The sequence below is a fragment of the Loxodonta africana genome, chromosome Y, assembly GCF_030014295.1.
Source record: "Loxodonta africana isolate mLoxAfr1 chromosome Y, mLoxAfr1.hap2, whole genome shotgun sequence".
NCBI classification, from domain to species: domain Eukaryota; kingdom Metazoa; phylum Chordata; class Mammalia; order Proboscidea; family Elephantidae; genus Loxodonta; species Loxodonta africana.
The window spans coordinates 18,075,296-18,100,587 of NC_087370.1; the positions used below are offsets into that span (position 1 = coordinate 18,075,296).

General features: G+C 43.3%; 1 protein-coding gene across 1 annotated transcript in view; it reads left to right on the top strand.

Annotated features, from left to right (window-relative positions):
- The window catches only part of LOC100661859 (anosmin-1), a 156,276-nt gene that overhangs the window by 73,399 nt on the left and 57,585 nt on the right, over positions 1 to 25,292 (top strand). The window contains exons 4-6 of the mRNA XM_010600200.3: positions 9,185 to 9,407; positions 20,245 to 20,429; positions 23,701 to 23,830. Coding sequence (XP_010598502.2) covers positions 9,185 to 9,407; positions 20,245 to 20,429; positions 23,701 to 23,830 — 538 coding nt within the window. The remainder of the gene's footprint in view (positions 1 to 9,184; positions 9,408 to 20,244; positions 20,430 to 23,700; positions 23,831 to 25,292) is intronic.

A 25,292-nucleotide genomic window follows, 5' to 3' on the forward strand; every position in this document is an offset into this window, starting at 1 on the left:
CTATAGGATAGAGTAGAACTGCCGCATAGAGCTTCCCAGGAGCGCCTGGTAGATTCGAACTGCTGACCCTTTGGCTGGCAGCTATAGGTTTTAACCATTATGCCACTGGGGTTTCCTATTGAGTATCTATTGCTGGCCAACTTTGTATAGTAGTGCTTAGTTCTTTGTGTACATTATCCTATTTAATATTCACAACGTTATTTGCATTATTTTAAGGTCACATACTGGCCTGGAAACCCAGAGTGCACACATTTGTTTCCATGATCCTCAAAGTAATGAAAGGAGCCCTGGTGGCGCAACAGTTGAGGGCCTGACTGCTAACCAGAAGGTTGACGGTTCAAACCTACTTAGCGGCTCTTCAGAAGAAAGGCCTGGAGATCTGTTTCTGTAAAGGTTACAGCCTAGAAAACCCTATGGGCCTGTTCTGCTCTGTCATATGGGGTCACAATGACTTGAAAATCGATTCAACAGCACCTAACAACAAAGTAATGACAAAAATTGTTTTTGAATCTTCACCAAAGAAAAAAAATGTAGAATATCCATACAAAAGGACTCTCACATCAACAGGAATATCAGAATTATTGAGCTACTTTCGATCATTCTTCGTTTGTGCTCATTGGCAACAAATGGTTAAGGTCTGCCAAGGCCACTGTTTTGTTCCTTACGTTTAAATTCTGCCATGTTAGCTTAGTGAGCAAGTATCGCCGTGACTAGGCCTTCTCTGTGCCTTCCTGTCCAGTTCCAGGGTGTGGCAGTTGGCACATAACTAATTATAACAACTTGTCAGTAGCAAGCCAACACTTTATCTGATTTTTGAGTCATCCCGTTTTCATATGTGAAGAATTTTGAGCTGAGTTGATCTGATTATACCACGGTCCAGACTAAAGTCACTGTGGTTTCCAAGTTAGCAAACAGTAAACACTTGCCAGATTTAATAAAAGCTCTCAGTCCACACATGTGGCAGGGGCCACTGGTTCTGGTAACTAAGCGTTTCCTTTCAATGAACATAATAACGTATACTCTTAGTTGAAAGAAGAAAGATGGTAAACTCCATGTAATTCCTACGGGTCTGTTAGCATCTTTCTCTGATTGCTAACTTAGGTTTGGATCTAAATTTAGAACTTTAAAAGCCAATAAAGTAAAACACGTATAGCAGCCAACAGAAAAATGAACTGTGAAATGGAGTGAGAGAGAAAAGCCTTGAGAATTGATGATGCTTTAAATGTGTGTGTGTGTGTGTGTGTGTGTGTGTGTGTGTGTGCTGGTGTATACACGTACGTGCAGAGTTTAATTTATATATATGTGTGTAGAATTGATTTAAATATATATGTTTGTGTGTATATGTATTGTGTGTGTGTGTGTGTGTGTGTGTGTGTATCTAGGGAGAAAGATGTGGCAGTCTCCTTCTGTAAAGAGCACAGCCTTGGAAACCCTATGGGGCAGCTCTACTCTGTCCTACAGGGCCACTATCAGTCAGAATCGACTTGACGGCTGTGGGTTGGTTTACATATATTTATATATATGTACACATATATATGGAAACCCTGGTGGTGTAGTGGTTAAGAGCTACGGCTGCTAACCAAAAGGTCAGCAGCTTGAATCCACCTTGGAACCTCTGTAGGGTAGCTCCACTATAGGGTCACTATGAGTCGGAATGGACTTGATGGCAATGAGTAATGTTAATACATATATATACACACACACACACCACATATATGTAGAGTTGATTTAAATATATATATGCATATATATATGTATGTGTCGTATATATAATTTAATTTAAATTAACCAACTGGAAGTTTGTAGTAATTCGGTATTTGAACTACAGCCTTTCTTCTAAGTTTTATTTGTGAAGTTGTTAAGTAGAGATGCAATTTTATTCCATGGCATTTATACTAGTTTTAAATTTCATACATGGCTAAATATTGTTCGTCATTAGTAGCCACTGGGTTGGCTCTAATTCATGGCGACCTCATGCATAACAGAATGAAATGTTGCCTGACCTGCACCATCTTCATGATCGTTGGTATGTCTGAGTCCGCGTTGTGGTTATTACGTCAATCCATCTCATGGAGGGTTTCCCTCACCTTCATTGGCCCTCTACTTTGCCAAACATGATGTCCCTCTCTAGAAGTCAGTCTTTCCTGATGACATATTCAAAGAAAGCCATCCTTGCTTCTAAGGAACATTCTGGTTGCATTTCTCCTAATACTGGCAGTGTTGGTATCAAGAATTCTACGTCAGACCTTGGAACCATACTTCTTGTAGTTAATGTTGCTAGTTTTCTTCTTTTGTTAATGAATCTAAGAATAAGAGATAAAATATTTCCCTTGTACTTAAGTATTAATGCTTTGATGTGCCTTGAACTTAGAAGTAAATATCAGATAGATGATTGTAGCTATAAGATGACAATATTGTTTGATGCTGCAAACATCCTTCTCATGGTAGATAAAATTTCTAGCTCTTATACAGATTTGTAACTCAACATTGTCTGGGCAAAAGAACCAGTAGAGGCACTAGAGATCAATTTATACCCATATACTAGTTATCCCAACGGGATGACTGGAATTTCTTCTTGTTGAAGTTATCATGTTTTGTGTCCCAATGACATTTCCAATTTTTATTAGCATAAGAAGTAATAGGGTCTATTGAATGAACTTGGGTTTAATCCACTTTTTGGAAAGTGGGTACAGACGTTTCTTTCTTTTTTTTCCCTCCTTAGGGACTTTGATAACTGCGAGTTTTTATCTTTTTCTTTCTCCCTCCACCCCTTAACATGCCCATAACATTGTGTGAAAATCTCTGGTTAATAGCCCTAACTGTGCACCAACACTGGCTCCTACCATGGCACCCAGGTGTAACCAGGTGGTAGAGAGCCAAAGGTAATCATCAGTAAGGAGCAGCTGGCAGCACACCAGCAGGCATTACCAGGTGTTACCAGGTGATAGAAAGCCATATTCAGTTATCAGTGAGTGACAGCAGGCAGCATGCCATTTGGTGTTACCCAGGTGTTACCAGGTGTTAGCCAGGTGTTACCAAGTGTTATCCAGAGGTTACCAGTGTTACCCAGGTGTTACCAGGCAGTAATGAGGCACAGTCAGTCATCAGCATGGAGCACCAGGCAGGCAGCATGCTGGTCTCGATGTCTATCTTCTTCTTCTGGGTCTGTGTCCCCAGTGCGACCGCATTGGTTTTTTTATACCACTAATGGATTTGGTCTTGAGTCATAAACAGAAAGTGCCCTCCTGTTCATCCCCCATGTGCACCATAAGGAAGCCACGACAGGCCTTGATTGGAACCACATTTAGACACTGGTCTTTGCATCAGCTAGGGTAGATAGGACTGTTGGAGCAAACAGACCCCAAAATATCTGAGAGTTCAAAGCCATGCAAGCTTACTTTTTGTTCATGGAACAGTTCAAGGCAGGCATCCCTGCTGTTCTCCTCCACGTGGTCACGCAGCATCTGATTTCTTTCTTCTCATGGCTTGGCCATCCCTTCGGGCTGTGGCATCACCCACATCCAGCTAGTAAAGGAGAAAATGCCACCTCCATTCTCAAAAGCCTAGACCCACAAGTGGCAGCAGACTTTTCTGGTTTTGTCCCACTGGTAAGAACTGGTCACATAAGCTCTCCTAGGTAAAAGAAGGCTGGGAAATGTTCCCTGACTGGGAGAGAAGGTTCCAGGTGAGAGCAGATTTGGAGGGGCAAGAGTAGGGTCTGGGGAGCTGTCTTGGCCACCATTTTTTATTAGCCAAAGGGGGCTAGAGTGAAGGTTAGTCTTAGGGTACCTGCCTTGGTCGCCATCTCACCTAAGGCAAGGAAGGTTAGAAATAGTGTTGGCTCGGGGGTTGTATCTGGGGCTGGTGTCAATGTCTTGACCACCTTCTTCCACAAACAAATGGAGGCTTAGGGTGAAGCTTATGGCTAGAGTGGCTCTCTTGGCTATTGTCTTACCTAAGACAAAACTACATTAGGGTTTTGGTTGGATTTGGGCTTTGGTTGCGTCTGGGCCTGGGCTGGGGAAGGTGTGGGTGTCTTAGCCTCTTCTATAAGGCACAAGGAGGGTGAGAGCGTAGAGAATGAATTTCCTTTCCCCTCCTTGGGTGGGTACTTCTAGAAGCCACAGGAAAAATATGCAATGGATCAGTGATTTTTCACGTTACTCATACTTTTTCAATAAGACATCCCTCTACTTAGTCAAGGACTACCTGCTGTCACTAATATTTGATCGATTAGGGGTTTAACCAAAATGCCATCAGCAAGATGCTATTCAGGACCTGACTCTTTCACGGGTAACGTATGGGTATGTTGATTTTCAAAGAAAATTCGTATTCTTTTACTGCATAATTCACTGACAATTTAGTATTGATAAAAGACTGTGCACAGTAACTCAAGTCTGGATCATATTAAAATACATTCAATTAACTGAGGCTTAGAAAACTTTGTGGTAGAATAACGATCAATGCATTACCATTGTGAGGTGGCAAGAGTCCCACAGGGTACTGCTAAACTGTTTTGGTTAGTGTTTCGAGTATGTGGAGGAAATAATAGGGGGGCTTGTCAGCAAAGAAATTTTATATACACCTTTGTTTGCTAACAAGTCGTTCTAATACACATACATGGTGTGCTAACAAGTCACTGTAATCTGCATATGTATATATATAACCAAACCCCTTGCTGTCGAGTCGATTCTGACTCATAGCGACCCTATAGGACAGAGTAGCACTGCCCCGTAAGGTTTCCAAGGAGCACCTAGTGGATTCGAACTGCCAACCTTTTGGTTAGCCGCCATAGCACTTAACTACTATGCCACAGGGTTTCCATATACATATATATATATTCCCTCACGTGTCCATCAGTTTGTCGTACTGTGGGGGCTTGCGTGTTGCTGTGAGGCTGGAAGCTATGCCACCAGTATTCAGATACCAGCAGGGTCACCCATGGAGGACAGGTTTCAGCTGAGCTTCCAGACTAAGACAGACTAGGAAGAAGGACCCGGCAGTCTACTTCTGAAAAGCATTAGCCAGTGAAAACCTTATGAATAGCAGCGGAACATTGTCTGATATAGTGCTGGAAGATGAGCCCCCCTGGGTTGGAAGGCCCTCAAAAAAAAGATGACTGGGGAAGAGCTGCCTCCTCTAAGTAGAGCCGACCTTAACGATGTGGATGGAGTAAAGCTTTCGGGACCTTCATTTGCTGATGTGACACGACTCCAAATGAGAAGAAACAGCTGCAAACTTCCATTAATAATCGGAACCTGGAATGTACAAAGTATGAATCTAGGAAAACTGGAAATAGTAAAAAGGAGATGGAACGCATAAACATCGATATCCTAGGCATTAGTGAACTGAAGTGGACTGGTACTGGCCATTTTGAATCAGACAATCATATTATATAGTCTACTGTGCTGGGAATGACAACTTGAAGAGGAATGGTGTTGCATTCATCGTCAAAAAGAACATTTCAAGATCTGTCCTGAAGTACAATGCTGTCAGTGATAGGATAATATCCATACGCCTACAAGGAAGACCAGTTATACAACTATTATTCAAATATATGCACCAACAACTAGGGCCAAAGATGAAGAAATAGAAAGTTTTTATCAGCTGCTGCAGTCTGAAATTGATTGAACATGCAATCAAGATGCATTGATAATTACTGGTGATTTTAACGTGAAAGTTGGAAACAAAGGAGGAGGATCAGTAGTTGGAAAATCTAGCCTTGGTGATGGAAACAATGCCAGAGATCGAATGATAGAATTTTGCAAGACCAGTGACTTCTTCATTGCAAATACTTTCTTTCACCAACATAAACGGTGACTATACACATGGACCTTGCCAGATGGAGAACACAGAAATCAAATTGACCGTATCTGTGGAAGGAGACAATGGAAAAGCTCAATATCATCAGTCAGAACAAGGCCAGGGGCCGACTGTGGAACAGACCGTCAATTGCTCATATGCAAGTTGAAGCTGAAACTGAAGAAAATCAGAGCAAGTCCACGAGAGCCAATATATGACCTTGAGTATATCCCACCTGAATTTAGAGACCATCTGAAGAACAGATTTGACGCATTGAACACTAGTGACCGAAGACCAGACGAGTTGTGGAATGACATCAAGGACATCATCCATGAAGAAAGCAAGAGGTCATTGAAAAGACAGGAAAGAAAGAAAAGACCAAGATGGATGTCAGAGGAGACTCTGAAACTTGCTCTCGAACGTCGAGCAGCTAAAGCAAAAGAAAGAATTGATGAAGTAAGAGAACTGAACAGAAGATTTCAAAGGGCGTCTCGAGAAGACAAAGTATTATAATGACACGTGCAAAGAGCTGGAGATGGAAAACCAAAAGGGAAGAACACGGTCGGTGTTTCTCAAGCTGAAAGAACTGAAGAAAAAATTCAAGCCCCGAGTTGCAGTAGTGAAGGATTCCATGGGGAAAATATTAAACGATGCAGGAAGCATCAAAAGAAGATGGAAGGAATACACGGAGTCATTATACCAAAAAGAATTAGTCGATATTCAACCATTTCAAGAGGTGGCATATGATCAGGAACAGATGGTACTGAAGGAAGAAGTCCAAGCTGCTCTGAAGGCATTGGCGACAAACAAGGCTCCAGGAATTGATGGAATATCAATTGAGATGTTTCAACAAACAGATGCAGCGCTGGAGGTGCTCACTCGTCTGTGCCAAGAAATATGGAAGACAGCCTCCTGGCCAACTGACTGGAAGAGATCCGTATTTATGCTTATTCCCAATAAAGGTGATCTGACCGAATGTGGAAATTATCGAACAATATCATTAATATCACATGCAAGCAAAATTTTGCTGAAGATCATTCAAAAGCAGCTGCAGCAGTATATCGACAGGGAACTGCAGAAATTCAGGCCAGTTTCAGGAGAGGACATGGAACAAGGGCTGAAAGCAGAGAACACCAGAAGGATGTCTACCTGTGTTTTATGGACTATGCAAAGGCATTCGACTGTGTGGATCATAACAAATTATGGATAACATTGTGAAGAATGGGAATTCCAGAGCACTTAATTGTGCTGATGAGGAATCTTTACATAGATCGAGAGGTGGTTGTTCATACAGAACAAGGGGATACTGATTGGTTTAAAGTCAGGAAAGGTGTGTGTCAGGGTTGTATTCTTTTACCATACTTATTTAATTTGTATGCTGAGCAAATAATCGGAGAAGCTGGACTATATGAAGGAGAACGGGGCATCAGGATTGGAGGAAGACTCATTAACAACCTGCTTTATGCAGATGATACAACCTTGCTTGCTGAAAGTGAAGAGGACTTGAAGCACTTACTAATGAAGATTAAAGGCCACAGCCTTCAGTATGGATTATACCTCAACATAAAGAAAACAAAAATCCTCACAACTGCACCAATGAGCAACATCATGATAAATGGAGAAAAGATTGAAGTTGTCAAGGGTTTCATTTTACTTGGATCCACAATCAACAGCCATGGAAGCAGCAGTCAAGAAATCAAAGGATGCATTGCATTGGACAAATCTGCTGCAAAGGACCTCTTTAAAGTTTTGAAAAGCAAAGACGTCACCTGAAGACTAAGGTGCGCCTGACCCAAGCCATGGTGTTTTCAATCGCATCATATGCATGTGAAAGATGGACAATGAATAAGGAAGGCTGAAGAAGAATTGATGCCTTTGAATTGTGGTGTTGACGAAGAATATTGAATATACCACGGACTGCCAAAAGAACAAACAAATCTGTCCTGGAAGAAGTGCAGCCAGAATGCTCCTTAGAGGCAAGGATGGCGAGACTGCGTCTTACATACTTTGGACATGTTGTCAGGAGGGATCAGTTGCTGGAGAAGGACATCATGCTTGGCAGAGTACAGGGTCAGCGGAAAAGAGGAAGACCCTCGACGAGGTGGATTGATGCAGTGGCTGCAACTATGAGCTCAATCATAGCAACGATTGTAAGGATGGCGCAGGACCGGGCAATGTTTCGTTCTGTTGTGCATAGGGTTGCTATGAGTCGGAACCGACTTGACGGCACCTAACAACAACATATATAGATTACCCATTTATGTTTATCCATCTATCTGTGCATCCCTCCATCCCTCCATCCCTGCATCCACCCACCCACCCACCTATTTCAAGAGTAAAATAGAATCAGTCACTAGGATTCTTAGCAGTCATTCTTCATTAAAAGTAGACGGAGTAATAGATTCGCCTCTCTTCTATACACACACACACACATACACACCACATTTATATTATTTTTAAATACTAAAATTAAAAAATATATACATGAGTGAAAGACTACCAGTAATACCGGTTTTGAATTGCGTGCTGGCCAGCTATTTTTAGAAGTTCATCCTTATCTTCTGTTTTAGTTACCTAGTGCTGTTATCTAGTGACAGAAATACCACAAGTGGGTGGCTTTAGCAAATAGAAATTTATTCTCTCACAGTTTAGGAGCATAGAAGTCTGAATTGAGGGTGCTGGCTCCAGAGGAAGCCCCTATCTCTCTGTGGGCTCTGAGGGGAAATCCTTGTGTCTTCTCAGCTTCAGTTTCTTGGTGCCTTGGTTATCTCCATGTGTCTTGGCAGCTACCTTCCCCCATCTCTGTTTGCTTAATCTGCTCCTTTTATGTCACAAAAGAGATTGACTCAAGACACACCCTACACTAATCTTGCCACATTAACATAACAAAGAAAACCTGTTCCCATATGGAATTACCACAGGTATGGGGGTTAGGATTTACTTTTTTTTTTTTTTATGTTGGGTAGAGGGGAGATTAGTCAATCCATTATACCTTCATAGCAAGTGAGATCTCTCCAAAGCAATGTAGCTGCCCAATTTTGCTCTTTCTCTCTCCAGAAGTACTCAACGTGTTTTGTGAATATTTGAGGTCAGTCCTTTGATGACTTAGAGCTGAAAGAGAAGGAATCATCCATGACTGTGTGTGCGTGTAGATGGTACCTGGGTGTTTGATGCAATGTAGAGGCGTAAGCACGGGTCATGTTCCTTGGTGAGATGAGCATCAGCATTACTTTTATAGGGAAGAGAGAACAGATCCGTTCACTTTGTGACATACTCCAGGGGGACTTTGACAGTCGGCGCATAGTGGGCTGCTTTGCAGATGCGTGGAGGTCAGCTATCTGTGTCTTTAATGGGAGACAGTTTGTATTCTTTGCTCCTGCAGCCTCTCTTCCCCAAGAAGAACTATGAATGCTTGACCAGCTGTGAGTTCCTCAAGTACATCCTGTCAGTGAAGCAAGGAGACTGCCCAGCCCCGGAGAGGGCCAGTGGCTTCGCCGCCGCCTGCGTGGAAAGCTGCGAAGTGGACAACGAGTGCTCCGGGGTGAAGAAATGCTGTTCCAACGGGTGTGGGCACACCTGCCAGGTGCCCAAAACTCTGTATAAAGGTAAGGCGCCACGCTGCGGGCTCCAAGGGACTTCGTCTACACAGGCGTCCTTCTGGGCACTGGGAGGGCGCACATCCCCGGGAAATACAGAGCCTGGAGAATATTTATCTTGTGTCACATACAAGCATCTAAAATATTAATGGGCCATAACTGAGACTGAGACACAGAAAATTGGATTGTCCATTTGAATTCATCTTGTAATTGGACAGCAACAGTTCAGGCACTTTGTTTCTCCCCAGTAAGAATGAATCATTTAAGCACACCACTGAGTACACTGGTGTAAACGGGCTTTAAGTTCTTGGAAAAGAGTGGCGGGGCGGTCGGGGTGGGTGGGTGGTGGGGAGAGGACAGGGACACACGTTAAAATGCTTACCAAATGTACCAGTGTTGTGTTTTCCTTCTGGTAGACTCTAAGAACCTAAATGTCATGTATAGACTTTGGATATTTTGATTAGGATGTTGAGTTCAGTGTCTGGGTGGTACAAACAGTTAAGCGCTCAACTACTAACCAAAAGATGGGCAGTTGGAACCCACCGAGAGGTGCCTCAGAAGACAGGCCTGGCCATCTGCTTCCAAACCATCCCAGCCTTGAAAACCCTACGGAGCGGTGTTCTACTCGGACACGCGTGGGGCCGCCGTGAGGTGAAATCAACTGAAGGGCAGCTAACAGCAACAACAACGTCTTGAGTTCACAGGTGGGGGAAGAGCCTTCCTCCAAAAGATGAGGATTGCATTCAACAATTTAGGAGATGCAGTAGTTGGAGGTCAAATGCAGTTTCTGGAGTGTTTAAAAATTCTTTGATGCGAGACGTCACTTGCCTTTTTCTGTAAATCTGATTAAGCTCTTTTATGCCAAACCAGTTTTGTTGAGTTGTGTGTGGTTTTGGATGCTATCAAATTATGCTAAGATGCATAACATTTGGGAAACCTTGGTGGCATAGTGGTTAATTACTACGGCTGCTAACCAAAAGGTCAGCAGTTCAAATCCACCAGGCGCTCCTTGGAAACTCTATGGGGCAGTTATACTCTGTCCTATGGGGTCACTATGAGTCGGAATTGACTTGACGGCAATGGGTTTTTTGGTTTGGCATAATGTTTTGTTACATTTTTTGTTTAATTTCAATTGTAAAACACAATCAAGCACTAGCGGTCATTCTTCATTAAAAATAGAGGTGTTAATAGAATTTTCTCCTTCTCTCTCTCTCACACACACACACACACACATACACACACACTCACATACACACACACTCACAGGCCCCAGATGTATATTACTAACTAGTGATATACTCAGTGCCGTGATATACTGATTTTTTTATTACATGTGGTAAAAGAAGACTCACCAGCCATACCAGGTTTGAATTACGTGCTGGCTGACTATTTTCAGAAGTTCATCCTTGCCTTCATCCCAGGTCAGATCTCTCGAAAGCAAAGTAAAAACCAAACCCACTGCCATCGAGTCAATTCCAACTCATAACCACCCTGTAGGACAGAAGAGAACTGCCCCATAGGGTTTCCAAGGCTGTCATCTTGACAAAAGCTGACTGCCACATCTTTCTCCCACAGAGAGGCTGGTGGGCTCAAGCTGCCGACTTTTCAGTTAGCAGCTGAGGGCTTAACCACGGCGCCACCGGGGCTCCTTGAAAGCCATGTAGCTGCCCCATTTTTCTCTAGCTCTCCTTTGGAAACACCATCATCTGAAGTCTATGCAAGTCATCTGGTTTTTTTTTTTTTTTTTTTTCCTTAGGATTCTGAGAAACCTAGCGTTAAGTATTATGTCTCAAATTCAAAATAATTGCTGTTTTCCCCTTTTTACCCAGTGACTTTTCTATAATGGATTTAAAGTGTTATTGTTTTCACGCCTGTTACTATAAACGATATTCAGTCAGTTTTGCAAAATCTAAAACCTTTTAAGTCTTTTTTAAAAGGCTGTTATTAGGAGACCTTGTGTTACTGTGAACTGCGCTCTGTTTTACTATCGGCATTCACCATGAAATGGGATGTGTTTAGAACTATCGTTGGAAGCCACTTGTAAAACATGCTGTGTTTTTAAAAGAAGGAACCTTTAAAGGGGTAACATAAGTTGAAATATGCTATTTATATAAAAGCATTATAGAGTCAGTATGAATTTCAAATGGGGTTGGCTCACCGAGAATATGGGAAATATTTTAGGAGGAGATAGCATTAATGGTTAATTATGAAAAGACACTGACAATTTAACCCTACGCTCAGCCAAATAGGGTAGAATTTCGTTTTTTAAGTGCTGAAGTCACTCTTCTACTTCAGAGTAGCTCTTAACTTGTTGACCTGGCCATGACTTTTGGATAATGAACATATATAATATTATACTGTTTAAAATGTGTGTGCGTGTGTGTGTGTGTGTGTGTGTGTGTGTATTCGTTGCCATAGAATCGATTCTGAGTCATAACAACCCTATAGGACCAAGTAGAACTGCCCCATAGGGTTTCCAAGGAGCAGCTGGTAGATTCGAACTGCCAGCCTTTTGGAAAGCAGCCCTAGTTCTTAATAACTGTACCCCTAGGGCTCTCTCTCTCTATCCACGTAGGCATTTCTCCCCCTTGCTTTCTCAGTAGCCCATCAAGGAGACTGGGCCCGGTGTTCGGGAACGTTTGAGAATGCCAGTAAACAAGTTAGCATGTGTAACGAACCACTTAAACTAGTTGCCATCTAGGCAGCTTCAACTCGTGGCAACCCACGTGCGTCAGGGGAGACCTGTGCTTCCTAGGGTTTTCAGTGGCTGATTTTTCAGAAGTAGATAACCAGGCCTTTCTTCTGAGGCACCTCTAGCTGGACTCCAACCTCCAGCTTTTCCGTCAGCAGCCGAACATGTTAACCATTTGCACCACCTGGAGGCCCCAAGTGTAAAAAAGAGGAGGGCAAATAGAGCTTCTTGCCGCCTTTCAATGGAAACCCTAGGTAATTAGGCACTCAAATGTGGCCACTGGTGTTTCTAACCAGGAGTCAAGCTGTTTACCTACTCTTGAGAGAGGAGAGGGCGCCGGTGGCCCAAAGCTCTCTGGGAAGGCAATCCTTTCTGACCCAGCAGTTGGATTTATGAGAAGCAAAACATATGCCCAGACAACTTGAAAATCAATCTTGGCAAACCTTGGGGTACCAGCTGCCGTTGTTCTCACCTCCAAATTACCCCCATGTTCCCCAGAACAAACTGGTGAAAAATAAACTTGCCTTTTTCTTTTCATGTCTGCCAGATTTGTGTAATCCTAGTCCTTATGAGAAGCCCTGGTGGCATAGTGGTTAAGTGCTACCGCTGCTAACCAAAAGGTTGGCAGTTTGAATCTACCGGGTGCTCCTTGGAAACCCTATGGGGCAATTCTCGTCCTATAGGGTCTCTGTGAGTTGGAATGGATGGCAGTGGGTCAGTGGGTCAGTACTTATGAACAGGGATGTTGATGGTTCAGTGGGAGAATTCTCACGTTCCATACTGGAGACCCGGGTTTGATTCCCGGCCAGTGTACCTCATATACAGCCACCACCCGTCTGTCAGCGGAGGCTGTCATGCTGAACAGGTTTCAGTGGAGCTTCCAGACTGACACAGACTAGGAAGAAAGGCCTGGCAATCTAGTTCCAAAAAGCAGCTGGTGAAAATCCTCTGGATCACAATGGTCCGATCCCATTGTCCATGGGGTCACCATGGGTCAAGGGCCCACTTGAGGGTAGCTAACAATGACAGTCCTAAGGAAGAGTGAAGTCCAAAGTCTGTTGGGATTAAGTAGCCCTTGCTCCCAGTTCACAGATGCTGAAACTGAGGTTGCAGGTGGTATCTAAGGTGGTTTTGGTTGCTAATTCTAGTAAATGCAAACATTAATATAGTTGTGAGATGCTTAAAAAGCCATTCATGATTCCATATTTTCCCTTTGATTCTCTTCCTACCCTACTTGAAGTTCATTTCACAGCTTGGTTATACCATCTTCCCTCAGAAGACTTTACTGACCAAACACCCTGTTTCTCCTAACTCCCAGTGGTGGCAGACGATTTGAGTAGGGAAAAAGAAAAGTTAATTCTTTTTCCCCAAAGGTAAAGATTCAGACTAATTTGTGGCTTTCATTTGTCTGTATTTTCCCTTTTACCATGGACAAACCAAGAATTTAACCATGTTACTGATGTGTTTCTTTTCCAAAAGTTCTGATGATGGAGTTGATTTAATTTTTCCACCGGTATCTCAGTATATGAACTATTGAAACTCCAGTGCTTTGTAGAGGGACTAACACAATTTCTCACAAATGAATGTTTAACGTTTCAAATACAGTGGTTCAATGTCTTCACTTTATGCAAATACAAGTTCCTCAAGAACTGACTGCCTTTATGAGAGACATTAAGTAAAGATTAATTATTTCATCGTGGAACAGCACAACTCCTGAACTGTCAGACTCACGGCCGAAACGTTTTTACAGGGATCATCAGGCCAGAAGATGCACACGCAACTGCCGACTGTCTGTCGTCATTGATTTTCCTGTGAATTTATTGCCTACAGTTTTTACGGCATTGCCTGGTGATTGCTTTGATTTCACCAGAAGGCTTGTTTTGTTAAACTGCAAAGGAAAAAAAAAAAAATGCACTGATATTGTCACATTCTGTGGGGTACCCACACCATAGCAGTTTTGAATTTTTCCACAGACCAGTTTAGATTTCAGAAGACTAATTTGTTCAAAAATAATTTTAAAAAAGAACAATTCTGATCATTTACATACTACGATGAGGAGAGACCTAGTCCGCACATCTGGTTATGCGACTGGGTCACTGGTCAGCTGGAAGGACCGCGAGCTGGGGCGGTGGGGGCCGGAGAGCTGGGGGGCTGAGCCCATCTGCGCACAATTACAGCCGAGCCCGGGAATTACTCCCAATCAAGGGAAGCCAACTGACCCTAATGCAAAGCAGATGGACCATTTCTTAACTTGCAAATGGCAGGATTACGGTACATCGTAATTAAAGAGACTTCTAAATGAAGAAATTTGAACTGACATCACCCCGATGCTCATTATGTTCAATTAAGGGTGCTGGTAGTTGAATGATATTCAAGATTAAAGCCTTTTAGCGCGGGGATTCAGATAGTCGGGTCTGCTTCTGATGAGTACAGTTTACTTCACTGGCCAGTGTTGATGTACATTGAGGAGCCCAGGAGAAAGGTGGCCCAGAAGACTCAGAAGCTGCTCTCTGAGTTTACAGAACTCACAGGTCAGCTTCTCTTGGCCATGTGCAACGAGATGAAATGAATGTTGGAATGTTCTCAAAGGCCACCCTCTTTTCCAATATCCGCACATCCCCCTCCATAAAACTGTTTCTCTAGCACCCACCTGCCGTCTTGAATACGAGATATAATCATCTTGTCGAGACTGGCTTTTCATCCCTCCAGACAAATTTGGGAGTCCCCAGGTGATGCAGATGGTTAAGCACTCGACTACTAGCTAAAGGCAGTTCAACGCCCCCGCCCCGAGGGGCACCTCTGAAGACGGGCCTGGTGATCAGCTCCTGAAAGGTCACAGCCTTGAAAACCCTATGGAGCAGTTCTACTCTGCACACATGGGAATGCCATGAGTTGGAGCTGACTCCGAGGCAATGAACAACCACCACCAAATTTTGGTAGCATTTTTCTGGGGCGGGGGGGTGGGGGACGGAATGCTACTTGTAGATTAAAATGATCAAGACTTAACTTTGCAAATTCCATCAGACAAGAAATTGGCCTTAAAAAAAAAAAGGAAATTTTCTATTGTCAATACAAAAAAACTGTTCTATCTTATAAAAGTGTATATTTCTTCTTTTATTATTTGGATTTTGCTGTTTTCAAAAGGACTATTTGGGTGCAACGTAAAGTAAACAAGATGGAAAGAGATCTGTATGGCTTTTGGCAGCCTGGTGGTTCCAACAGCGTGCCCCCAACTGCTAACCTGAAGGATTGCGTTTATTTCCACGTGTGGGATCATTTGCTGAGCATCTCATTCTCAAGTCGACGTCCAATCTCCATCTGGGACTAAAACCTCCTTGTCCACCTGTTTGCTGAGTTTTTCCACACAAGTCCCATCTCAAATTCCCCTCCCTAAAATATGCCCCTTCTCTTGTGGTATATACCTAAATGATGATTCAGTTTTTTTTAAGGAGCAGTGGGTGGCGTAGTGGTTAAGTGCTGTGGCTGCTAACCAAAGGGTTGTCAGTTCGAACCCACCAGGCGCTCCTTGGAAACTCTGTGGGGCAGTTCTGCTCTGTCCTATAAGGTCGCTATGAGTCGGAATTGACTCGACGGCACTAGGCTAGGCTAGGTGAGGAGCCTTGGAGCCTTGGACTTTTTTTCACATCTACCAACATCTACTTTTGCAGCATATGGTATTTTCAGGGATGCCGTAAACACTGTCTCCATGGCAACCTCCCTACCCTAGGCCTCATCATCTCTTGTCTGAAGCTTCCCAGGAGCCTTCCAACCCATCTCCCTGAATGACAATCTCTTTCTCTAATTCCTTCTTCACAGTATTTTGTGCTTATTTTCCCGAAGTAGACACTAGACTCTCACCTTCTCTAACGCTCCAATTGCATCCCATTTTCTACAGAGCCAGGAGTCTTTGGACACTACAAACCGTTTACTCACTCGGCTCAAGAGAAAGGCCATATTTTGGGGAGAGAAATTTTTGAGAGGGGACTTGTGTGGAAAAATCCACCTAGCGGCGCTGTGGAACAAAGGCCTGGTGATCTGCTCCCATAAAGACTACCCTCAAGAAAACCCCATGGAGCAGTTCTACTCTGCAGCACACGGGGTCACCATGAGTCGGAATCGACTTGACAGCAGTGAGTTTGGTTTTGGTATAATTTATTGCAGCCCCTCGAGGGAATCTATCCACTGAGAAGATAGCAGTGAATACTTGCAAAAAGTCTTTTCCCTCCCAGGTATTCCTGAAGTGACTTAAGCAGAGAAGGTCTTTCCGTTGTCACAGCAGTTGGTGTAAAAGTTCCAACGTCTCCATTCCCCAGAAGTATTCTTGAGTGAAGAATGAGAAAGCAGGCTAGCCTATTCCTTCAGCAAACATTTACTGACCGTTTGCCATTGCAGCATGTTTTGTGCTGGGGCCTTCTGAGGTGTGGGAATGAGTGAGACTTGCTTCTTGACCTCGGTAGGGAAGACAGCCTTCCTGAAATGAGCCCACTGTCGCGCCTGGACAGTTATAGGGTGCGCTGAAGAGTGGCAGGTGAATGCAGTCTTTATTTCCAACTGGGAGTGTTAGGAACCCGTCCCAGGGGAGCGGCATTTGGTGTGAGTCTGGACATATTCAAGAGGCTGTCATCAGGAAAGGGAAAGAGAGACATTTCAGGGTGAGAAAAACGGCATTGATGGGTCAGGGTCGGAAGAAGTACTTGGTGGTGTGTGTTTCTACGAAAGCCAGGGTTAAAGAGTGTTTGTAAGACAAAAATGTGAGATGTGCCAGGAGATAAACTAAAAGAAAAATGGGGGCAGATCTTGAAGATAGATGCCTCGAATGAAATGCAGGGAAGTTTCCCTTGGCTCTATAGAGAAAACCAGTTGTCGTCAAGATGACCCCGACTCATGGAGTCCCCATGTGTGTCACAGTAGAACTGTGCTCCATAGGGTTTTCAGTGACTGATTTTTTTTTAAAGTAGTTTACCAGGCCTTTCTTCCAAGGTGCCTCTGGGTGGACTTGAACTTCCAGCCTTTCAGTTAGCAGCTGAATGAGTTAACCCTGTGCACTGCCCAAGGACTCCTGGCTCTATAGAAAATGGGATGCTATTGGAGAGTTAGAGAAGGTAAGAGTCTAGTGTCTACTTTGGGAAAATAAGCACAAAATACTGTGAAGAAAGAATTAGAGAAAGAGATGTCATTCCTGAAGATGGGTTGGAAGGCTGGCTCCTGGGCAGTTTCAGACAAGAGATGATGAGGCCTAGGGTAGGGTGGTTGCCATAGAGACAATGTTTACAGCATTCCTGAAAATACTGTATGTAGTAAAAGAATTAGATGTTGGTAGGTGCAAGAAAAAGTTAAAAGCTCTAAGACTCCTTAGGTGTCTGGAAAAAACTGAATTATCACTTTAGGTATATAACATGGCACAGAGAAGTGCCATGTTTTGGGGAGAGGAATTTGAGATGGGACTTGTGTGGAAAAATTCAGCAGAGAAGTGGAAAAGAAGATTTCAGCCCAGACAGGGCTTGGGGTAGATTTGAGAATGAGCAGCAAATGCAGTTCCCCTTATGGACTGAGGGGAGTCCCAGGGTAGCACAGATAGTTAATTGCTTGGCTACTAACTGAAAGGTTGGAGGTTTGAGTCCACCCAGAGGCACCTCAGAAGAAAGGCCTAGCAATGTGCTTCTGAAAGTCATGGCCTTGAGTACGCTTTGGAGCAGTTCTACTCTGCGCACACGTGTCGCCATGAAGCAGAATGGACTCCGCGGCAACTGGTCGGCCCTGGTGTGGACTGAGGAAAAAAGATTAAGAAGCAAACTTGAAAAGCATTCACTTGGTGGCAGAACAGGAGTCAGCCAAAGACAGACTTAGAGAATTACGAGGTCAACTAGGAAAGCTGAGGACAATAAAGATGCCCAAGGGACCTGCAGATCTATCAGCGCCACCTCTTTTTTCTATCTTTCTACGTAGCTTCTCCAAACTCGTCTGTGGGAAGAGCAGAGAATTCAGAGAGAAACCTGAGATCAGATCATAGCTCCAGGCAACTTACTTAATCTTCCTCAGACTCAATTACCTGTTTCAGAATGTAGATAGTTAACCCTTCACCCTTGTCACAAAGCCAGCGTAACAATCAAGCGCAACCAATTTATGGTAAACTGGAGGCCAGGGTGCAGATGTAACCCCTCAGCAAATCAAAATGGAGAACACAGTAGGTGTGGTGGACGCATTCTCTTAAAAATAATTTTTTTTTAAATCAGTGACTTTTTGATTAGATATGAATATACTATTTTTAAATTATCCAACTCCATCTTCCTAACTAAACGTTTGATGCCTTGTTTAAAATTTTCCCAAACAAGACGTAACACGAACTCAGATCAAAATGCAGAAAGAGTTGAAATTCAGCCATGTTACTACTGTGCATCAAATCTTACTTACATTTTTGTATTTGTACTTTTTCCAGTTGCTTGTCTGTTCAAACCTAGGAAATGGGAAGAGAAATAGGGCATTGTGAACTAACGTTTTCAAACTGGTGTTCAATGCTTTAGGCAAATACTCGTTCTCAACAGAAGATCACAGCAATCAGTGGGGATTGGTGTTCTTGGTGTTGATGGTGTTGAACCACGAGGTACTATAGCCCACTGCCGTCGAGTCGATTCCGACTCATAGCAGCCCTATAGGATGGAGTAGAACTGCCCCATAGAGTTTCCAAAGAGCGCCTTGTGGATTTGAACCGCCAACCTTTTAGGCAGCACCCGTAGCACTTAACCACTATGCCACCAGGGTTTCCATGAGGTGCTATAGAGTCTACCTAATTCAGCGAGTTTTGCACATTCTGTTGGTATTCTAGATTTGTCCTAAAATCCGATTTCCATAATGGCTACTGTTTTGAACCATGGCTCTTAAATATTTCAGTGCACAGACAACTTATGTGCACTGTAGGGGGAGAAAGAAATCAGAATGATTAATTACTCTAAAATGAGACACCTGTGAGGGACTTTTGAAGCAATCCACTCACTCATGCCAAAACCGGACATTATAAATTCATCATTTTCACGTATTCAACCATGACTCTATACAAGAACATCCAAGCAGCCGACTGGGGAATCCCGGAAGACTCCGGCTTGGAGAATCCTTCTTGTAAGGTTTGACCAGATGAGAAAGTTTAGCACTGCAATTTTTTCCTTAAAAGGAGAATTCCCTGGGACAGAAAGGAGAGCGAACCTGGAAACCTTGTTAAAATAACCTTATAATACGTCAGTAGCATGAGAGGAGGGTGTTATATGGAAAAAATTATTCAAAACTCCTTATGGGTATCTCCTGTTTGAGTTTCATGTTAAGCTCCAGTGATAGAACTTGGTAACATTATTTGTTTAGAAGGATGCCCCTAAAAGATTGCTGTTGAGATTGTTGTTGTTGGATGCCATGGACTCGATTCCTACTCACAGTGGCCCCATGTCACAGAGTAGATAGAACTGCCCCATAGGATTTTCTTCGCTGTGATCTTTCTGGAAGCAGGTCACCAGGTCTTTCTCCTGAAGAGCCGTGGGTGGGTTCTTCAGAATCAGGAATGAGGTTAAATCCCTCAGTGCCTAGGGCACACTGAGTCCCTGTTAAGGGTGATGGAAAATTTTGGGAACAGAACTTGATGATGGTCGAACATGGTGAACATAATTAAAGTCACTGACCGGCTGAAATGGCAAATGTTTAGTTGTGTATGTATTTATTATTGTTGGGTGCCCTTGAGCCAGCTATGACTGACAGCCCCATAGGACACCATAGAATTGCCCCGGAGGGTTTCCTAGGCTATATTCTTTATGGGAGCAAATCTCCAGGTCTTTCTTCTGTGGAGCTGCTGGGTGGGTTCAAACTGCCAACCTCATAGTTAGCAGCCAAACGCTTTGCACCACCAGGGTTCCTTGCGTATATATTTACCACAATAAAAAAAAAGGGAAAAGCTTAAAGAAGAGGGGCTAATACTTTTGAAATGTGATGGGCTGAACTCTGTGTCAGAAGATTCCAATTGTGAAGCCCTGAGACAGAGAGGCCACATTTAGGAAAGGAAATAGGGTATCAGTTATCGTCTGAGGAGATTTGTCTCTTCTGTGGATTTTCCTCTTCGACTTTCACCTCTGTTAGAGCCACCAACAGATTGTTTTAATTGACATGGTCCCATTGCAGGCGTCCCCCTGAAGCCCAGGAAAGAGTTACGATTCACAGAACTGTCATCTGGACAGCTGGAGATTAAGTGGTCCTCGAAATTCAATATTTCCATCGAGCCTGTGATCTACGTGTTGCAGAGACGATGGAATTACGGAATCCATCCAAGTGAAGATGATGCTACACACTGGCAGACTGTGGCTCAGGTTAGTGCTTCAGCTATTTGTTTCTTCCCTTTGAGGTAGTGTCTAGTACTCACATGAAAATTAGCCTACTATGCCTCAGTCAAGAATTTTACTACCAAAAAGCAAATCAAACCATTGGCCGTCGAGTTGCCTCCTACTCCTGGCACCCCATGTGTGTCAGAGTAGAATTGCACTCCATGGAGTTTTCATGGCTGTGACCTTTCGGAAGTAGATCATCTGACCTCTCTTCTAAGGTACCACTGGGTGGGTTCAAACCACCAATCTTTTGGTTATTAGTCTAGCGTTCAACCATTTAAGCCACCAGGGACTCCAGTTTTTCTACAGAAATAACTTAATGGCATGTGGAAACAATATCATACCGGAGAAGAGAGAATGAGTTCTACAGATATAACCCAGTAGACCTAGAAACTTGGCTCTTGGCTTAATTTGCTGAAAACCCATGCACAAGGGAGATAACTTTTTACTCTGCCTGCTTACATTTATGTTTCTCCAAGAATTACATTTCCTTCAGATAAACTCAAAACCGATTTGAGGAAGGGAGGTGCAACCTAGGCAGGAGCAGTTAACTTGATATTCTGTCACCTCAGTGGCGTCTCTTCTGTTTCTTCCACATTCAAGCCTTTATGACACACAAGGGCCTAAGGAGCAGGGAGTAAGATTCATATCACAAACCTACGCAGGGGGAAGGAGCCAGCAGCTCATCATAAATCTTCACTAAGTGCTTTCTTCTTCATCGTCGTCGGCTTAAGCGCTAACATGCCACCTGCATGACGGCACTGCCAGGGTTTATCTTAGCCGTGCTTCCTCCTCTGCTGTCTCCTGGACGAGAAAAGCAAAATATTTTCTTTCTTTTTAAGAGCTGTTAAATGGACTACCAGGTGCAAGAACATACGTGGCTGGAGAAAAACAATCATTCTTACTGTGGAACGCCTTCGTATTTTTCAACAACCAAAATGCTGCCTGCACATTTCTGTCTACAGGGAAAAGTTCTCACCTTCAGTTAATCAGATTGTTTTTCTCCATGGACTAGAGCCCCATTTTTAACAAGTAAACATAGACTAGATTTCAGCGTCCAAGTGTTTAGAGGAAGAATTTAGTTCTTTTCTCAATGGGAGTGTCTCAAAGGAGTAGGCACTAACATAATTTACAAACCCCTGCAATGAGAAAGTGAGAAGTTAGATGGAAAAGGAACTTCTTAAATTAGAAAAATCCTGGCCCAATAAATTTATTGTCGTGAAAACGTATTTGTGTTCTATACGTATTTGGTAACAAAGAATTAGCTTTCATAAAGCATAAATCTGCACAGGTGCTGCCTAAAATTCAACGTCGTTTGCCTGGCGTGGGCTCTTCAACAATGCTAGTTTCATTTGTGAATATTCAAAATTATCTAAAACTTGATGAACCAAAAATAAAAACTAAACCTGTTGCTGTCTAGTCGATTCCAACTCATAGTGACCCCGTAGGACAGAATAGAACTGTCCTGTAGAGCTTCCAAGGAGTGGCTGGTGGATTCGAACCGCAGACTTTTGCGTTAGCGGCTGAGCTCTTAACCACTGCGCCACCAGGGCTCCAAGTGACTGGTAATAAGATGACTTTTTTTCCCTCCCTCTCTTTTTGGAGAGAGGAAAGAACTTGAATTGTTATTATTTTCTGTAATTAACACCACAATATGTACGTCCAGTCTCAGGCTGTTAATCCAGTGGATATCACGCTGACTTTGGCTTTTGAAATTCCCAGCTAAAGCTCTGAGCAATGAAGTCAATGAGGGTTTTGCCTCACATTCTCCTCTATGAGGCAGACAGCACCATTGAAGTGTTCACGTCCTACCTTTGATCTCAGCACTGGGTAGCTTCTTTTAGATATTGAAAGAAATGTGACACTCATTCTCAGTAAGTTATTGTAAACTGAGGGTTTGGGGCCTTCCAGTTTGGTTCTGTTTCAGGAGCTGATTCACCGAAAGGCACTAGGCATAGCTGAGGCTGTCCGTGGACTGCTGAGATTTACTCCTTGAAAGTCAAGGCAAAGGTTTGGAGGTCTAGCATTGAAAAGAAAGCATAGAACATTCTTGAAAGTAGGTGTATTTCCCCTTAGGTTGATGAAGGAGGAAAGTATGAAGACTATTAAAGTTACCTGATTTCTTGGGACTGTAGCAGTAGAGAGAGCAAAGCCCAGTGACCTTCCTCAGTTACCTAGCTTTCTTCTTTGGACAAGCCTTTCTCAAAGGATAGATCTCTCCCTTCAGGACAAGAACTGGGTCCGTGCATGTTATGTGACTTCTTCAAAGGAAAAAAAAAGTGATGGCTGGCAATTTACTCTCTAGAAATTACCAGCTTTCATTTAGTGTGTGGCTTCTTTCCATATCTATTTTGGAAATTATATCTGACATGCAAGTTATAGAACCACGTTCTTTGTGTAATTTAAAAGTGACTTCATTTTGTCTATAACGTAATCATTAGCTTACTTTATATATATATAAAAATACATATACTAACAAATATGTGTGTATATATATATATAAATATCACCCCCCCTCCCCTTTTTGGAGCCCCTGAGTAGCACAAACAGTCAATACCTTCAGCTGCTAACTGAAAGGCTGAGGTTTAAGTCCATGGACAAGCATGGTGAACTACTTGCAAAAAACCAGCCACTGAAAACCCTGTGGAGCACAGCTCTACTCTGACACACATGGGGTCGCCACGAGTCGGAATCGATTCCAGATTGACTGGTTGGTTTGGTTATATATTCTCTGTTAATCAGAACCCTTGAATGCTGTATGTGATCACCCAAAACCCAAAAACCCACTGTCGTCGAGTCGATTCCGACTCATAGCGACCCTATAGGACAGAGCAGAACTGCCGTATAGAGTTCCCATGGGGAGCGCCTGGGGGATTTGAACTGCCGACCTCTTGTTTAGCAGCCATAGCACTTAACCACTACGCCACCGGGGTTTCCATGTAATCACCAGATACAAAAACTTGCCCAAGTATTTGCCTAAAATATTGATTTCCAGAGATCTTTAAGCCTCTGAGTTGAAAATATCCATGAATGGAATTGGGTGATCAAAATTGTCCCTGCATGTCCTGCCTTTGTAGAACTTCCTTGACCCCTGACAACTCTTCATAGTTGGCAGGATTAGATGCAGTTCTCCAGAAGGGTAGATGGAGGTCAAGGCTGAGTTGGGTTGGCCATGAGTTAGCGCACGTTTTTATACAGACCCGATTGACGTATCAGAATAAAAGGCTGCTCTGTGCTCTGTGCCATTTCCCTCCAGACCACAGATGAACGGGTTCAACTGGCGGACATCAGACCCAGCAGGTGGTACCAGTTCCGCGTGGCTGCTGTCAACGTGCACGGGACCCGGGGCTTCACCGCACCCAGCAAGCACTTCCGCTCCTCCAAAGGTCAGTGTCCCTTCTGCCCCCAGCAAGCACTTGCGCTCCTCCAAAGGTCAGTTTCCCCAGCCCCAGCAGGTACATCCTCCTCCCGAAAGGTCAGTGCTCGTCCTTGCCACAGATATTCAGGCTCCACGGGGTACACGTGGACGCACTTTCATCATCAGCACATCCATGTTTGTGGTTTGCCAACAGGTGCCTTTGCTGTTCTAGCCAAAGGGCCCAGCTATGTTTGAAGTCACTCTGTGAATTTGTGGTTCAGGGTATCAGCGGGCCTATCTTCAAGACAGCTCAGAAGATAGCGAAATGGGGTTTCCTAAACTTTCAGTGGAATTTTCTATGACAGACGTCTGTTGAATCTTTCCTCAAGATAGTATGCTTCAAGTACCAGTCATTTAATTTTAGGAGAGAAAGGTTTCCTTTTAACTACTTTAGACCATGTCCCTCTTCTTAATACAATTGTTAAATTTATGGTTAGTTGCAGTCAAGTCACCTCCAACTCATGGCAACCTTACGTATGATGCTGCCCGGTCCTGTGTTAGCATCATGATCATTGGTGTGTTTGAGCCCATAGTTGAGGCTGTTGTGACAATCCGTCTCATTAAGGGTTTCCTGCATTTTCATTGGCTCTCTACTTTACCAAACATGATTTTATGAGCAAAAAAATTAAATGATACAGGAAACATCAAAGAAGATGGAAGGGATACACAGAGTTGTTGTTAGGTGCTGTTGAGTTGATTCCAACTCAGCGACCCTATGCAGAACAGAACAACCCAGTCCTGCGCCAACCTCACAATTGTTGCTATGCTTGAGCCCACTGTTGCAGCCACTGTGTCAATCCATCTCGTTGAGGGTCCTCCTCTTTTTCGCTGACTCTCTACTCTACCAAATATGATGTCCTTCTCTAGGGACTGATCCCTTCTGACAACTTGTCCAAAGTATGTGAGATGCAGTCTCTCCATCCTTGCTTCTAAGGAGCATTCTGGTTGTACTTCTTCTAAGACAGATTTCTTCGTTCTTTTGGCAGTTGATGGTGTATTGAGTATTCTTCACCAACACCACAATTCAAAGGCATCAGTTCTTCTTCAGTCTTCCTTATTCATTGTTCAACTTTCACATGCATATGAGGTGATTGAAAACACCATGGCTTGGGTCAGGCACACCTTAGTCCTCAAGGTGACATCTTTGCTTTTTAACACTTTAAAGAGATCTCTTGCAGCTAATTGCCCAATGCAGTGTATCTTTTGATTTCTTGACTGCTGCTTCTGTGAGTGTTGATTGTGGATCCAAGTAAAAAGAAATCCTTGACAACTTCAGTCTTTTCTTTGTTTATCACGATGTTGCTTATTGGTCCAGTTGTGAGGATTTTTGTTTTCTTTATGTTAAGATGTAATCCATACTGAAGGCTGTGGTCTTCGATCTTCATCCGTAAGTGCTTCAAATCCTCTTCACTTTCAGTAAGCAAGGTTGT